At 37.2% G+C, this 17,071-nt stretch overlaps 1 protein-coding gene across 1 annotated transcript in view; it reads right to left on the bottom strand.

Annotated features, from left to right (window-relative positions):
• Window positions 1–17,071, bottom strand: part of KCNH7 (potassium voltage-gated channel, subfamily H (eag-related), member 7) — a gene marked incomplete at its 5' end in the record, with an annotated part of 52,074 nt that overhangs the window by 5,786 nt on the left and 29,217 nt on the right. Inside the window, 2 exons of the mRNA XM_009584585.1 lie at window positions 149–317; window positions 5,740–6,003. Of these exons, the coding sequence (XP_009582880.1) occupies window positions 149–317; window positions 5,740–6,003 (433 nt within the window). The remainder of the gene's footprint in view (window positions 1–148; window positions 318–5,739; window positions 6,004–17,071) is intronic.

Below are 17,071 nucleotides of genomic sequence, written 5' to 3'. Positions count from 1 at the left end.
ATCAGGCATAAAATTGTACTTTTGAGCTTCTGAAGATCTGAATGCTTTTGGAAACTTCCTGTGCAAATTCATTCCTCCTGTAGCATCATTAATATCAGTTGTATTATGTACTCTTTCACACTTTCTTTGGTCATATCTCTGTTTTTACCTGTTGAGTTGTTCTTGAAGTAAATCTAATCGATTCTCCACTTCCCCATATATAAAGTCACTTTCAGTTTCACAGATACCCCATGTAACATGGGGTAATGCTGACTGAGTTTGGGAGTCCTGGTACTCCTGGATGTTCTCCCGCTCCCAGTCTCTTTTATCAGTGATATCTGATGAAAAACAAACAATATAAAATTATAGTTTCATTTACACACTGTTAGAGGGGGGTTGGCATCCCTCAAGCATCACACTTACTAGTGTTTCTCAAAACCTTGAAAGTCAAATTATTACGCTGGTACACTGCCTGAACAACTCTCTTTGTTCTTTACTATTTAAAGAAAGATAAAAGTGGTCACATCCAAAAATTATAAAATTCTAACATGACAATAGAAACATACTAACATTTTAGAAGCTGTAGATAAACAAGCAGCTTTGTCTAGTCAGCATCATCAGAGTTCTGCCACTGAACGGCTACTATTTCTTTAGTTTTATTTCTATTATTTTACCAATGAAGACCCAGTTTTTTCAAGTGTTGTGTTTTTTTTTTTTTGTAAGCAATTTGTTGTTAATTGAAATTAGAAATATTTGTTCTAACCTAAGTGCATTAAATGATGTACTTGAATGTCTTTGATTGTGTATTTCAGAGACCTGGCTAAAACTTCTTCTCTTGCCCTTGAATGTGCTATTGAAGTGTATTTACTGTTTAGCTTTTTCATGGAAAAGAAGGACTTGCTGCATTGCATTTACAGCACTGGGCATGCACTACAGTGCATTGGAATGCCCCCTCTAGAGAAAGTTGCCAGACCTCAGCTACCTGCCTTTCTTACCAATAATTGTAACACTGCTTGTCTTAACAAGGTTGGTGAAGTGTAATATGTTTTCCCTGAGACAGAGGCCATTTAGTGCAGCTCATACTGCTTGCAAGGGGATACTGGTTATTATTTTCAAAAAGAAAATTGATTTTCATTGATGTAGCTTTTAGCACCACTAGTCCCCAACCCAACCCTTACATCGTAGTGTAAAGCATGTCTCGGAGACTCTTACAGTACTGTGGGGTGAAAGGTGCCAGTTCATTTTGTTTAATAATTTGTGAATACTAAAAGAATGAAGTATTCAGCATTGCTGGGTCAGAGATCACTTTAATATTAAATGAAGCTTCACAGTAAATAATAAAATTCTTTTTTTTTTCTTTTTTCCTGTTTGAACTACAGGTAAAATTTTGGATTAAGATGGAGAAAATAAATTTATTTCAAGCTAAAAAAGGCCCAATTGAATAATTATGATCTTTGTAAAAAAAAAGATGATGACTACTCCACACCCCAGCCTGTACCTGCTATGCCCAAATTCCATCTCTCTTGTCCATCCCAGTTCTTGGATCTCTGTGATCAAACACTGCACCTTACCATCCAAACAGAACTCAGAGGCGCTCCTTCCTTTTGCTTGGATTTCTGGTTTGAGCTATTTCTCCTTCATCTTTCAATTTGCTTAATTTACACCTCTGTGTGTTTATTAATTAGCTTACATTCCTGGCTCTAGACTGTTTCTCCTGTTCACCAAGATGGTGAAAGGTTACAAATCATTTATCATGGGATATATTAGTTGCACATACCCTTATCTGATACAGAATGAAGATCTTGCTGTGAGGTTTGCAGAGACTACAGGTGACATATTTAGGATGAACAGTGGTTTTTCTACATCTATCCCCCCCTGCCTCAAGCCTTTGTTACTTTGAGTGAATCTGTTGTCACGCAGACAGTCAAAAAAATGCTCAGTACCACTCAGATTCTCCTCTGCTGTGATAAAAAAGGTTGTTAAAACTTTAACACCTGTTCAGTAAAACTCCCATTAGGGTTGTATTTGTAATTATTTAACTACATGAAGTTACTGAATGTATTAAATGTTCTTACTGCGCTCAGGCTGCTGCTTCAACATACAGCTGGACAGAATCCTTGACCGCTTATAAAGCATCAGCCTCTGTTGTATGAGCAGTTGGACTTCAATCCCACATCCCCCAGTAGTCCCTGAATGGTTTGCTCAGAGCTTCTCCTAACGCTTCTCTTGGCACTGCAGGCTGATAACTCAGCATTGGTAACACTCATTTCACACTTGTGAAATTTTTCTAAGCAACCATAGCAGCCAGAGCCATGTTTCAAAGAAGAGAGAAAAAAAATACAGCGTGGGTGACATGTGAGAGGTTTGTCCAAATGCTATTAGCTAATCCTTTTCAAACACATCTTTGAGCAGTGTTGCTCTAAGTAAAGAAATGGAAAAAAAAAAAAAAGAAAAAAACCTCCTGCTCAGATTTAGTATTTCAAATAGATTTAGCCAGGAAGGGGAGCTCTCACTACATGACTCCAAGTGGAGGGGGAGTATTTCTTCTCTTTTTTAAAAGAGAAAGGTGCTTACTGCATTATCTGATCTTTGGTTAGTAGGTAGTAGAAGGTTTCCTGGAGCTGCAGAGAGTGTTTGAATTTCATGTGACGTGACCTATAACTTATTGTATGCACTGAGCGGAAGGAAGGGGAAGGAGATTTCATCTTGGCTACACAGCTTCTCAGCCACTTAAGCCAACAGAAGGAAAGAGGAAAACAGAGTCAGAGAAACATGTAATTTGGTTTTAGCAGGCACACATGGCACAATTTGCAGTGTCCAAGGAAGTTGGAAAGCTCTCAGCAAAGTGAAGGGAGCAGACTATGAAAAATTCAGGGGTAAAATTTTAAACTATGGGTGTGGGTGCAATGGATATTGTAAATCCAGTGGCTTTACTTTTAAGCAGTGAATTTCAGGAGTAGAAACTAAAAATATAGGCCATACATTTCACTGCTTTTTAATGTCCTGTTGGTTATTTTACACAATAAATCATTCAATAAAATCACGTATTTTTCAATTGCGTGGATTATCCCAGGGAAATCACAGCTGGTTTTGGTCCCAGAATATGTATTTTTAGACTATTACAATAAACATTTAATTTGTGACAAAGCAAATGAATTGGCACTCAAATTATAAAATAAGTTCATACGTTATAAGCAAGTTAATACACTATAAGACATGGTATTGTACTGTTCTAAGTGCCCCTGTACTTGGCCCTGGTGAGGCTGCACCTTGAATACTGTGTTCAGTTTTGGGCCCCTCACTACAAGAAGGACACTGAGGTGCTGGAACGTGTCCAGAGAAGGGCAACGAAGCTGGTGAAGGGTCTGGAGAACAAGTCTCATGAGGAGCAGCTGAGGGAACTGGGACTGTTTAGTCCGGAGAAGAGGAGGTTGAGGGGAGACCTCATCGCGCTCTACAACTACCTGAAAGGAGGTTGTAGCGAGGTGGGGGTTGGTCTCTTCTTCCAAGTAACCAGCAATAGGACGAGAGGAAATGGCCTCAAGTTGCTCCAGGGGAGGTTTAGACTGGCCATTAGGAAAAACTTCTTTACTGAAAGAGTGGTCAGGCCTTGGAACAGGCTGCTCAGGGAAGTGGTGGAGTCGCCATCCCCGAAGTATTTAAAAGACGTGTAGATGAGGCGCTTAGGGACATGGTTTAGTGGGCATGGTGGTGTTGGGTTGATGGTTGGACTCGATGACCTTAGAGGTCTTTTCCAACCTTAATGATTCTATGATTCTATGATTCTAAGCATCTTTTCAGGTACTTCCACATACATGAGTAACCCTAGAAAAGCCCAACAGCAGTTACAACTTTATAACCAGCTATGGTCTTCCAGGGCTTGAAGAATCCTAAACTGAGAACTAAATCAATAAATGTATGTTTATTCACTTCAAGAATTTAAGAATCAATCTTATAGCCCAAATAATGACCAAGAGAAAATAGAAAACAGCATTTTCCCATAATATATAGATTACCAGCTACAGAAAAATTATCAGGTCTTCTCAAGACAGCCATATGTTTTAAAATTAAGAGTTGCATTTTAGGAATATGAGAGAGAAGTTTATGCAGTTCCTGCCCACATTATCCAATACACTATTAATAGCCTTTCCATTCATCAACAGTAATGACCAAAGCTAAAAACAAAACTAAAGATAATTAAATATGTATCAGTCACAGTGGTAATGAATTGCAGCAGCTTTATACAAGTGCATTTGTATTGAAGATTTGTAAGGTACCATAATATATGAGGATTATAAACATACATACATACAAGCAGAGGTTATTTCAAAATTTCATTATGTTTATAACTACTTTTATGGTAAGTTATAATCAATAACTTATTAATAGTAGGAGTAGGAATTTAGTTTAAAACTTATATCAATCAAAGCTGATCTTATTTTATTGACCTTGAAGTTTTTATGGAAGTTGCAAGAAAAGTAATGATCTTTCACACACATTACCAGAAGTGCTAGATTACAAAGTGGAAAAAAGAATGTGGTCTTAATCAAAATATGTAACCTTTAGACGTGCTAAATTTAGCTCAAATAAAATCTGCAATAGGTTGCCTTGGAAAACGTTGCTATAGCTGCAAGGACACGTTTCTGGCTATTGGTAGGGGAAAGGTAAGCTTTCAAATTGCAGTATGTATGCAACAAGTTTATGTGGTGTGGATTTATATAGCCCTAACCTGAAGAGACCAGATTTCACATATTCATACCTTTGAAATATAAAAAATACATTGTTTGGCCTGTTTAATCATTAGGATCATTTAAAATTATAGCCTAAAATCCTAAAATTTATTGAATGATGGTTAAATGGAAAAAAACTGCTGGGGAAAACAGCATTAAACAGTAAATATGTAATTCTTCCCTTCAGACTGAAACAATTACAAATGAACCTTCAGCAATATTTAAATTGTATCCAGGGCTTTTCATTAATTTTCCTTCACATCACTGAGAAAATTAATATTTTAGTATATTAGATGTAATTTTAATTATGTGATTTAACTCCATGTAAAATTAACTGAGATTGCTTAATAATTTTTGATCATTTGTCATATACAAAAGGCCAAATCTTTGTCCTTGTGTTTTGCTTATGGAAGTCAGGATTTGGTCTGTGTGTCTTTTAACCAATACGTACAGCAAAATAGGATAGCATTCTTTCAAGCTATTATGATTTTTTTTCACTTAATTTTAGTTGTGCCTTGTCCATACAGAGAATGAAACTAGTTACCTGAAAACATTTTTTTTTTGTGCATGTGCAACCATCACTAGGTTTATCTAGCTCTCGTTACCTAGAATTTTTTACTGTCACCCAACCCTGGCATATCAAACACACTTTGAGGGATTCTTTACTGCTTTAAGTGCAGTTTTCATCCGTGGGCACTCAGTGAAGTCCAGTACCAGCTGACAATTTTAAAGAGTTTGTTTAAATGACTTTCCTAAGGAAGTTCAGATACAAGATGATTTGTTACCAAAGCCTGGAATAGCCTTTTGGAGGTTCTGTAATCCAGTCCCGCAGCCAGTGTATTAAACTACATTAATCCTCTTGAGAAATAATAATTTTTGATCTAAAATATTTTTTCTTGTAAACCTTTCAGGAAACACAGAAGTAAATATTACGTAAAGAATCAATAGAACCATTCAGAAAATTATTTTTGATAATTAGACTAAAAAAGATGTCTACTCAAACTTTACAAAATAGCATCAGCTGGATTACCTTTGCAAGAATTGCTTCTTTTGTCAATAAGAATTTCTTCTGTGGCATGAACCATTTCTTCAAAGTCCACGTCTGTGGTTTTCTCTGTTACAGATGGGTACTCAGCTATCCCACAGAACAGGGGCTTTTGCTCATCTTCAATGGAGGACACAAAAGATGATGACCCACTTTTTTTCTCCTCAAAGTGTTTCTTAATAGATTGATAGTATCTGGTGATGTCCCCTGAGGGTTCAGGATCACTCTGATCGTTCTCTTTGAAATAATCTGTTAAATAGAAATAATTGTGTACAATAATACGCAGTTCATGAAATTGTGTTCTAGTTTATTCTGGTCTGAGGATGGAGATGATTATTATATCAGTTAGGAATTTCACTGTCTATTAGAATAAATTACTTTAAAGCCTTTTTTGATTCCTGTATCAGAGGAGATTTATATCTTTCTTGAAGTCCTAGAAGACATTTTTATGTATGTAGTGAGGATTCGTAGTCCCTAAACCGTAACACATTATGCAAAAAGTTGCTTATATCAAAACAGCAAAGGTTTTATCCAACACAGCCCTCCTGTTTACTCACTGTTTTTCCAGGTGAGGATGAGATTTGAGAAAGCCTTATATTCCAAAGTTTTAAAAAATTAATTTATTATTTCATTCCCTTTTCCAATTTCTCACGTTTTTGGGCATTTTTCACAGTCTTGACAGGCTAACAGTCACGGATGTCAGACTCAGTATCAGAACTACCCATTTAAGTTATGTCCACATAAGAGCATCTTTGCTGATTATTCTTTTCCCAGAAAAGGCAAATGTATTAATCAACCGCTCAACCTCAAAGTGTCTGGGCCCACCTAAATAGAGAGCATATTTCTCCATGCTCATTACTGTCAAACCTATATTTACGATTGATATGGTAGAGAGAAACCCTATTGGTAGAAAAAGAAGGGAGTTCCTTGTCTGTCTTTGTGGGATCATCTCAAAACAACTTTCCAAAGTAGCCCAAATTCCTTAGCTTTTAGAATTAATTGCAATTCTCTGAACATCCAATCTTTTGAATAAGAAGAGTACACAACATGCTGTGATATATATGGTAGCAGAGTAGCAAATCAAGTTGAGAATGAATCTTTCATTAATGACATTCAAGGTCCGTAGCGAGGAACAGCAGATTCAGTGCTCTTAATAAGTGGCAAATAAAACTAGATTTAAAGCAGATGTCTTTAAAAACACATTGTAAAAATTAAATAGTATTTAAACCCAAGAACGATCATTTATGAATATAGAGAACTCCTGATCTCTTTTCAGCATAAACTTGAAGCTAATTTCCAACTCAATATTTGTTCTTACCTATTTTTAACTGATACGTCAAGATAATTCCAGTCCTGCTATTTATTTAAAACACATTTTAGCAGGGTAGTAGTCTCAACAACATATAAATACTGTAACTAGTTTGCATTAACTTCCTGGGGAGACAGCATGATTTCCCATCTGCTTTGTGCTAATTACTAATCAACATAGCTCTGGAAGGTCTACAGCAGTGGTTAATACAACATTTAGTATATTCCCTAGGTTTCTTCTCTGTTTTCTGGTCAGTATAAGGAAATGAAACTGTGGCCTCATCTAATCCTCTTTATCTGCACATAAAGAGAATGCAATATCTGTACAGAGCACTCTGCAGGAGTCCAGACATCTGTGAGCAGTGAGGGCAGGTAATGGTGAGCAAAATAAAACCAACAGCACAGCAGGCCTCCTGTAACTGTACCCTCTAGAGTCTCCAAGGGCAATTAACACAGCCCTGGACTGAAGTGACTTTATTTGGCTTCTGTTAAGCAGGATTACTAGCTATAAGTGATACTTGTGATACGCTGATACTGTGAAAGCATCGACACAAATGCAAATGGACTGGCAGTGTAAAGCTCTTGGGGGATGCTCTGACTGGAGAGTCAAGTACCATGTTCTCTGAAATCCCATCTCCAAAATAGTACAAAAACCAAAGAAAGCTTCATGAGAAAATTCTAATGTAGATGTCTCCCATGGCTTTTCTTGTTGGAATATACAGTGAAATACATACAGTCACACTACAGTAAATTGTCCTAATTACTTACTGCTTGACTGACTTCAGCCTGTGAAAAAGACCTTCTAATGAAAGCTTGAAGTTGCCATTTTTTAAGGTAATTTTTTATGTTCATGGGATTTTGTGCACTAACGGTAGCTGTAATGAGCACTCCATGGAACACAAATCAATCGGTGGACTAATTTTAAGAGGAGGTCATTGAGACTCTAATGAAAAAAAATTGTATAGCAGCTGAAGTATAGCAGACTGTCTTATCTGTCATATTCATAGAATACCAAAATATCTAGAAACAAAAAGTCAGATTCTGCTAACAATTACACTGCTGTAAAACCAGGGTAATTCAATCGATATCCCTGCATTTAGTCTCCATCTATATCAGAAAAACAGAACATATTCTTTTCCAAACGCTGTCCAGGTATAATGAACTCACTGGCATTAGAAGAAAAACTGAGATCTGTTGAATGCAGGGTCCTGCCTACATGATTTGTTCATCAGCTGATTTATTTCAAAATATTCATCTTTGGCTTTACTGCCGTTGCTTTATCTGCTAACCATCTGGCTATATTCAGAGAGTCAAAAGTTGTTTTCCTTTTAAAAGACTCTTATTTAATGCTAAAGATTTTTCTGTCTGGAGAATAATTCTGTAATACTCTGCAACTAGAGTAGGAATTAAAATGGAAACTGCATTTTTTACTTGGTTCTTCAGGTCCTTATGATGGTGCAAGCTCTGTACCTCAGCTCAACAGCTTAGCAGTGCCTCTGTAGCTCAGTGGAAATATGTTACAAATAGTATCTAGGTAGCGCTTTAGTCAGAGTGTGAATTCCTCCTATTTTTCCTTCCTTTTCTAATGAAATCCAGTCATTGGTTTGGAATGAATTTTCCAGAACAGAAGAGTTTTCTATCTGTGTATGTGCATGTATGGATAAGTCCACTTTCTATCACACAGACTCCAGGTTTCAAAAGGTTTCTCTTCTCCTTTCTTTTCTGTTTCCAAAATAAACGTAATAATTAAAAAAACTCCCTCATCCTAGTGCTTCCTCCTTCCTTTTCCAGTAAGACAAGTTTCACTCTCTACTTCTGATTGCTAGAAACTGTTTTGCTGAAGATGATTATTTTGTAACTTCCTGCTTTACCAAACATGTACAAACATCATTTGCACTGTTTATGGGACTTGTTTTAGCCTGTTATGTGTTTTGGGTGCCTGCCAAACTTACAGGCCGTGTCCTCTGACATTTGCTGTCTGGAAATTCCAAAATCTTCATAGTAATTATCAGAATGTTTGTGTCCTGCTTTTCTCACTTGCACTGGCAAAGGAAGGGAAGAAACGGGGTTGTCATGAGGGCAATGAAATATGGCTATGACATAGACTCACAGAAATACTGGAATAAATTCAGGTTGGTGGGATGGTTACCAGAGATCAAACAAGTTTTTTTGTGTGCCATGGTCAGCCTGTAGTACTGAAGTTTTGCATTATTCAGAAGGTGGCAGTCTGCATGATCTAGACATACTTTCTCTTAATGTATTACTCTGCTGCAAACAATATTGGTGAAAGTGTCAGTAGTATATTACATGTGGAGCAGCATTGTTTAATATTACCGTAATTTCATTAACTGGAATTTGTCATACTTAATCAGGCTAGCTATGTAGCCTAGGGTTTCAGAAGGTGGCAAACTTTTACTCCCTTTTTTCAACCATCCAACAAAAAGTCCCATAATATGCCCAGACAAATTCAATTTTATGCAGGAAATGAGGTGAATGACTTCCTCATCCCCGCAGAAAGCAATTTATATCCCAAACCATAAACGAGATAATCCTTATCATTAACATGATCTGCATAACTAAATCTGTTCAGCAGACGTGACATCTTCCCTTTCCTTTGAAAAAAACTACCATATTATTTTACGCTACACCAAGTACGTCCCTTGGTAAGAAGAAATGCACACTGTGACTTGGAAGGAGGGATGGTTAATTGCTCAAAAGGTCTGCAGATCTTCAGATTCCCAGCAAGTATTTTGGTTCAACTGTTATTACCTCTTTCTTTTGTGGTATTCACAAATATTCCTGTGGTGGTCAATCTGTCTGTCTTTCCTACATATGAACGAAATATTTGCTAGTCATCATGACTATTTGTTACCGATTCTTTAATTTAAAAATGTCAGTTACTTTGTCAGAGAGCAGAAAAATGCCTTATGTGCCCACCCATGCACCACAGGCAGCAAATATTTGGAATGAAAAGTCAGTGCCCAAGCATTTCAGATAGTATATTAAATACCATACCACAAACAGGGTTGAAAAAGTGCAAAATCTCAAAGATGTCAAAAAATCAAAAGCTGTTGATGCATAATTTGAACACTGATGTTCAAACCATGGCTATGTTTTCCACCATATAGATGGGGAGCAGCATAAAATCAGTCAGGGAAAATGGTAGTCCTAATTCCTGCAATCACTGCTTTTCAGTTAGTGGTGTAAGAACAATATAATCAATACATAATATTGATGTAATATTAAAAATTACTGGTACTGTGGAGCAGCACCAATATATAATGAGGGGTGATTCCAGAGAAGTCTACTCAAGTTGTATGCGGGCTAAACTACTTTATAGAATGCCAGTCAGGGACTTCAGGATTATTAAACTGCTAATTAAAATGCTCATAATTCTTTTTCCTTGCTGTTTGCTTCATACTTAGTTGAATGTGACTGGTATGGAGTACATTGCTAAATATAACTGAGTGCCTTCTGATAGACTAGGTAATGGAAGAATACCAAAAAGGAGGAAGCTGACTGCTTGTGAACATGAAAATGAAAAGCAACCCAGCATCTGGTCATTCAGTAGATAACTTTTGCTATGGTGAAGATATACCTTTTTGCCATACTTTTCACATATCTAAGAATAAAAGGAAAATGTTAAAGTAATTTGTCTTCCTTTAAGATATATTATTATAACAATGAAATCTACAGGCAAGATGTCTGACACTTTTGTTCCAGTTGCCACCCTTTCTTTGACCTGGGTCTTTTAGATTGGGTCTCTTAACCCAGTTTGCAATTAATATTTTTACTTGAAAATTACGTTCATACAGAACCTTCCAATGACAGACTTCAGAATGGACTTTTAATTCACAAGTTCTATTAACTCTTTATTGTTTAGTTTTAGTGAATTAAAGATCTTCAGAGAGAAAAATTTATTGATTTGCAAACAGTCTTATGGGAAACAATATTAAGAACTTTAGTGGATTCATTTTCCAACAGGAGAAGGACTTGATCCCCACAATCTTTATAAATGCACACCAAACAGTAGATAAAATTCTGGACTTCATTTCATATGCAATATTTGAAATGAGAGCTAGTCCACCTTTGCTACCAGAAAATTTGTCTGAAAACTGATTTTGGCCCTTCTCAAACATCAGAAAGTACTGTAATTTACCCTGAATTCACTTAAATAAACCTAAGACCTTTATAAATCTTGAATTTTAGTGCTTGAGCTCGTCTCTCAGAATCAGCTTGGCCTACACTCACTTTCAGAGTCCTGATGCTGCATATCATGACATCTGGATGTTTATCAAAACCAGGCTCAACTCATGTCCTGACAAGGAACATGTCCCAGGAAAGGTCATCTGAAAGTCCATTACAGAAGATGAACAACTTGAACAAAGCACTCTACCATTTTTCAGCTGAAGAGAAATTTGTCTGTTGTCAGGACAGTCTTCTATTGCTGTCATGATCATCTCAGGTCATGACTGGTGATGAGGTAGACTGAGAAGTGCTGCCTTCATAAACATTTTTGAGTGCCTGCTGAAAGCATAGCTTGCTCCAACATCTGCACATTACCAATACATTCCTGAGGATAAAATAGTACAGAAAAAACCAAAAACTTTAAAGGAAAGTTTAATCATAAAGTCCTTATAACTAATAACTTGAAGTGATAAGAAAGCATAAATTAGTATCTCTTGAGGTTTTTCTTGCTCTTTGGTGAAACATCATTTATGATTATAGCACTGTTCAAGTTAACAGAATGTCTAATTTTTAGTACTAGAAAAATCACCTACTTTTTGGATGGGTTTTAATGCATGAAATCTGTATGGAAAAATCACAAATTCAGTGTGCATGAAAAAAGAAAAGTAGTTTGAACACTGTGCAAAATGTCTATTGGATAGCCTGAGAAGTTCAGATCTAAATATTTTCCAAATGATCTCAACTGAAAAAATAGGAATTGTCAGGAGAAGTAGTTGGTCCTAAAGCTCCGAAAACAAACTGTACTGTTAAAATCTGCAGTCCACTTTGTACAGCAAGGGTCTTTGAACAGGAAAACTATTTATATATCACTTATAATATAGTAATAATGCTTAGGACAGTGAGAGAATTAACATAAAGGCTGCCTTTCACATACACTTGATTTGCTTCTGTTAATCTAAATCAGTATTCTGATGGTTAGTTGCACTAGAATTCACTTTTACAAGTGAGAAGTAACATTTGCAGCTTTTTAGTTATAATTAGAGGAAGTAGTAAAGCACACAGTGCCTGCTCAGTGATAAAGATATTTCTTCACATTTAAGGACCACAGGATTATAAATTTTAGAAATAAAAAAGAGCAATGTAATGAACCCTGAAGTCATCACATATTCATAAATAATTTAATTTAGTAACAGTGCCAGATTTTTATGATAAGATGAGGACTGGCTACATTACTACAATTTTTCCTTCTGTGAACATCATATACAGTTATGCCCTTCTACAGCATAATATCCAGTAGAATTTAGGTGAAACGAAGAACAAGTGAAAATAGATTTTTTCCATGTGAGATTTTTTGGCTTAAAAATAATCTTTTGAAACAGATACAGTTATATCAAAGCTTGGCCATTTTTAGAACATGACAGAGACAAGAGTTCTTAAAGGTGCACATACATTTCTTGAGACTTTTCTTAAGCTGGTAGAAAGGATTTATCTAACGTTCCACCAGGCACATGGATTTGTGTATCTGTAAGTCCTTGTTCAGCACCTTGATACAGTAGATGTCTGTAGACCTGTCAGACCTCAAAGACTTACAATGGCTCCTGAAACCTTGGGTGAGGAAATCCTTATATTCTTCAGCACACGTTTGTTTTCCTCCTTTTTCCTCACTTCTACTCATTATGTTTCCCTTCAAATTTCCCGCCTATCTTTAAGACCTCCTACTTACAAAATGTACTGTCAGATATGCATGAGGTATTTGACTAACACCAAGGAAAAATGATGTCTGTCTAGAAACTGATGCAGGAAGATTCTTATTCCTAGAAAAAATAGGTTACTGGTAGTATTTTAGGAAAGTTAAAACATTTTCTCCTCTCAGTAGTAAAAAGGTTTAAAGTTCTTATTTTTCTGTGACTGTTTTTAATGATAGAAGATTCCTTTAATTCCAATTTCATCCATAATTTGGGAACTCCTAAGTCTTCACTGGGGAACCTAAAGATACAAACTAGTGAAATTCTATCATTATAGCAAGTCCTAGCAATTTTGCTGAAAGGTTCCAGTAGGTTGGATAGTGATGGTGGAGGAAATGAACTGTACTGGCGAGAGCTGTTTGAATTACTGCTCTGTCAGTGTGCTGCTTGTGAGAATTTGGTAAGTTCATGCGTCCTTTGCTGTGTTTCCTCTCTGCACTATGAAGGTTTGGATGATTCTGGAAATAGGAAATGGCAGAAGATACTGAAACCTCCCACCACCATCCTGAACTAAGGACTGGGCAACCTTTCGATAAGGATCCATGTTCCTTTTTTGAAATGGACTGAGGAAGGAGGTAGTTTTGAATAACTGAATTTGAGACACATTTAAAAAGCCAAGAATTTCAAAGTTGAAGTAAGTATGCAATCCTTCGTTTATTCTTTTATACCATTTTTAGTACAATGAGATAAGATAGGGATGGAGTGATAGCCTTATCTCTGAATTTTCCTTGCTCTGTCTGGCTTTGTATCAACTTTAATGCTAATCAGATAATAATGGGAGGACAATTGTGGATTTATACTTCAGGAAATAGTACTATACTTAAAAAATCAGAAACAAAGAAGTATAACCATGCACCTCAGAAGGGATTCAGGGCAAAGGCCAAAGCAGTTCTCCTATTAAGTTTAGAATTCTCTTTTATGAGGAATTCAGCTTTCACTGTAGTACTATTTTTTTTTTTTTCAAAGGATGGCTATGGGTATGTGTGACTGCATACAACATTTCTGGAAACAGCCTTTCTGGGAGCAACTCCTAGAAACAAGACTCTTCTATGGAAGCTCCCTGAGGTGGCTCCTAGGCACTGTGATAACAGCAATAACAATAACAGTAATAGGAGCAGATGGAAAACTGCAGTGATGGGCTCTCTGATGACCATATACTTTTTGTTAGGGGTTTCATGCTGATGATAAGATTTTAGGGACATGAGGTCTTGTTTCAAGCCATATGCTGCCTGCCAAGATATTAGTTGTTTCCTGGTCATTTAACCAGCTAACACCCTGGCTGAATATTAGAAACTTTTTTCTAATTAAGCCCAAGCGAACTTCATCAGCATAATACTAACAGTTTAACACAGTTAAGTAAGAGCTTCAATTTTTGTCCAGATTCTTACCCTACTTTCTTGCTGGGGACACAGCATAGAGCTTGGCTGAGTAATCTATTCATAAAGTAAGCATTTAAATAAATAAGCTGCGGGAAGGGGGCAAGAATGGGAGAGAGCAGAGGGAGGTGTCTCCCCATTCTCTCGGGACTACTTCACCTCATACTTTTAGGCAGGAGAATCAGTTCCTGAAAGATTTCCTTGTCTTCTATGTTGCCAGCCATGGCCTCTGGATACCTTGTGTAATAAAGCTATGTTAATATGGTTTGGCTTCTTAGCCAGGATAGTACCTAGAAGGACTGCACACTTAAGGTAGCTATACTAATCAAGATTCAATTAGAAGTTTATGAGAGCTCTGGCTTCTGTGCTTACTTTGAGAATAGATCAGTAGATACTTTTGGAAAAGTCTGGTCAAGAAGCATAACTCTTCAAATTAAAATTAAGTACTATATAAGTTTACTTAGTTAACAATATGCTAAAAATGAAACACTGCAAAATGCATTTTATATCCCTCTTAATTGTTACAATCTGTGTCAACATGGGCAAGTGCATGCAATAATTATGTAACAAGATTTCGTAAGAACTTTCTTTTTTGGCCTTTTAAAATCACATCCATAGAAATAAAAATTCCTTGTTATGAGTTCCCTGGGCCAGCTGACAAGAGTTAAAGATTAAGTATCGCTGGCTACCTGAATCTCTGGTTACTAATTTAACAATGTTACTCCATTGGAGTTCTTATCCTCTCAGCTAGAGTCTGTGGGATGATGTTCTTGTTTTTGGATCACAGCTAAAAATCCGGAATAAGGATTTATTTCAGTGAGGTCATCATTACATTCCCAGTTAGTATGTCCATGCTGGTTTATCTAGCCAGTATTTTAATTATCCTGGATATGATGGAAAGATTTTATATGCCCTGTCAAAAGAACAAAGGGCGGCTATGATTTGGCTGTGTAACAAGTGCAGTTTTAGCCCCAAATCAGCTTTCTCCTTGGAAAGGATTTCATACCTTGTGCTGGTTTTGGCTGGTTTTGGCTGGGATAGATAGATAATTTTCTTCATAGTAGCTAGTATGGGACTATGTTTTGGATTTGTGCTGAAAACAGTGTTGATAACACAGGGATGTTTTCGTTACTGCTGAGCAGTGCTCACACAGAGTCAAGGCCTTTTCTGCTTCTCACCCCACCCCACCAGCGAGCAGGCTGGGGGTGCACAAGAAGCTGGGAGGGGACACAGCCGGGACAGCTGACCCCAACTGACCAAAGGGATATTCCATACCGTATGACGTCATGCTCAGCATATAAAGCTGGGGGAAAAAGAAGGAAGGGAGGGACATTTGGAGCGATGGCGTTTGTCTTCCCAAGTAACCGTTACGTGTGATCAAGCCCTGCTTTCCTGGAGATGGCTGAACACCTGCCTGCCGATGGGAAGTAGTGAATGAATTCCTTGTTTTGCTTTGCTTGTGTGCACAGCTTTTGCTTTACCTGTTAAACTGTCTTTATCACAACCCACGAGTTTTCTCACTTTTACTCTTCCCCATCCCACCAGTGGGGAGTGAATGAACGTCTGTGTGGTGCTTGGTTGCTGGCTGGGGTTAAACAGTGACATACCTGATTGCTTCTAGGGCTTCAAGAAAATTATGTGTGAGTGCCCAGAACAGGTCCAGAATTTTTATAGCCTTCAGCTAAGGGTTACATGAATTAAAGTTAAATGCAAAGAATATCTTTTAATGAGAATAATTGGACACTGGAACAGTCCCAAGAAGGTTAGGGTTTTAGAGCCAACATTAACAAAAATTTAAACAAGATGCTAGCAAAAGTAATAATGCTTGAATTCCAGAAAAGTCTTTTCAAAGCCTCAAGTTTTCAAGCTCTCAGTGAGCTTCCTTACACTGTAACTTTTGCATTTTTCACCTGTATGTTTGAATTTCATATTGATGTAACCAACTCTAGTGATGCCCCATTCAGCATGAGATAATAGATCTGCATTCAGAAGTAGCAGAGCAGAAAAAACTTCTTGCTCCTATGTATTTCCCTTGAAATTAGCTAACAGAACTACTACAGGAAAATGAGAAATGGGCAACAAAAGATTGTATTCTGCACTGCTAAAAGAGACAACTGAATGTAGATCGAGCAGCTCGTTGTCCCTCAGTTTTCTGCAGAAGACTAACTTGCCAACCCAGCTGAGAGCTTTGTTTGGAACTGCCAGGCAGGAATACTGCTTATTTTAAGCAGTCATGGAGAGAGTTTCTTGGCTGACTAACAAGCATCTATGGCAACTGGCTAAGGCTGCACCTGCACCTGTGCAAGGAATATCATCCATTATTCTGAAAAATCTGCAATGCTTTTCTTTTGGGTGAGAGCAAGAATAAGCCGCTATGTAGTGTAAGTGCTAATTTTTGCAGGGGACTTCTTGTGGTATTGCAGTCCTTTCTGGAAACCAGAGAACAAGCTGGTCCCTCAAGCAGCCTTGTATCCTTTGAAATCACATTATGGCAGAGCCCAATGTACTAGCTAAAATCCATTTTTGTTGACACAGGTAAGAAATGGTGGAAATACTATGAGTGGAGTCAGAAGGTCTTGCATGGAATTGGAAAAGTAGTGGTACTAACTGCAGATGCATAACAGAGAGCTGTGCTGATTTTGTTTAACCCCTGATAAAACTTGTGCAGGAGGAGTTACCATGGCAACAAGGTCCAAATCA

The sequence above is a fragment of the Fulmarus glacialis genome, unplaced genomic scaffold, assembly GCF_000690835.1.
Source record: "Fulmarus glacialis isolate BGI_N327 unplaced genomic scaffold, ASM69083v1 scaffold12409, whole genome shotgun sequence".
NCBI lineage: Eukaryota > Metazoa > Chordata > Aves > Procellariiformes > Procellariidae > Fulmarus > Fulmarus glacialis.
Note: the sequence above shows the minus strand (reverse complement) of the source record. Positions and strands in the feature narration are given on the sequence as shown.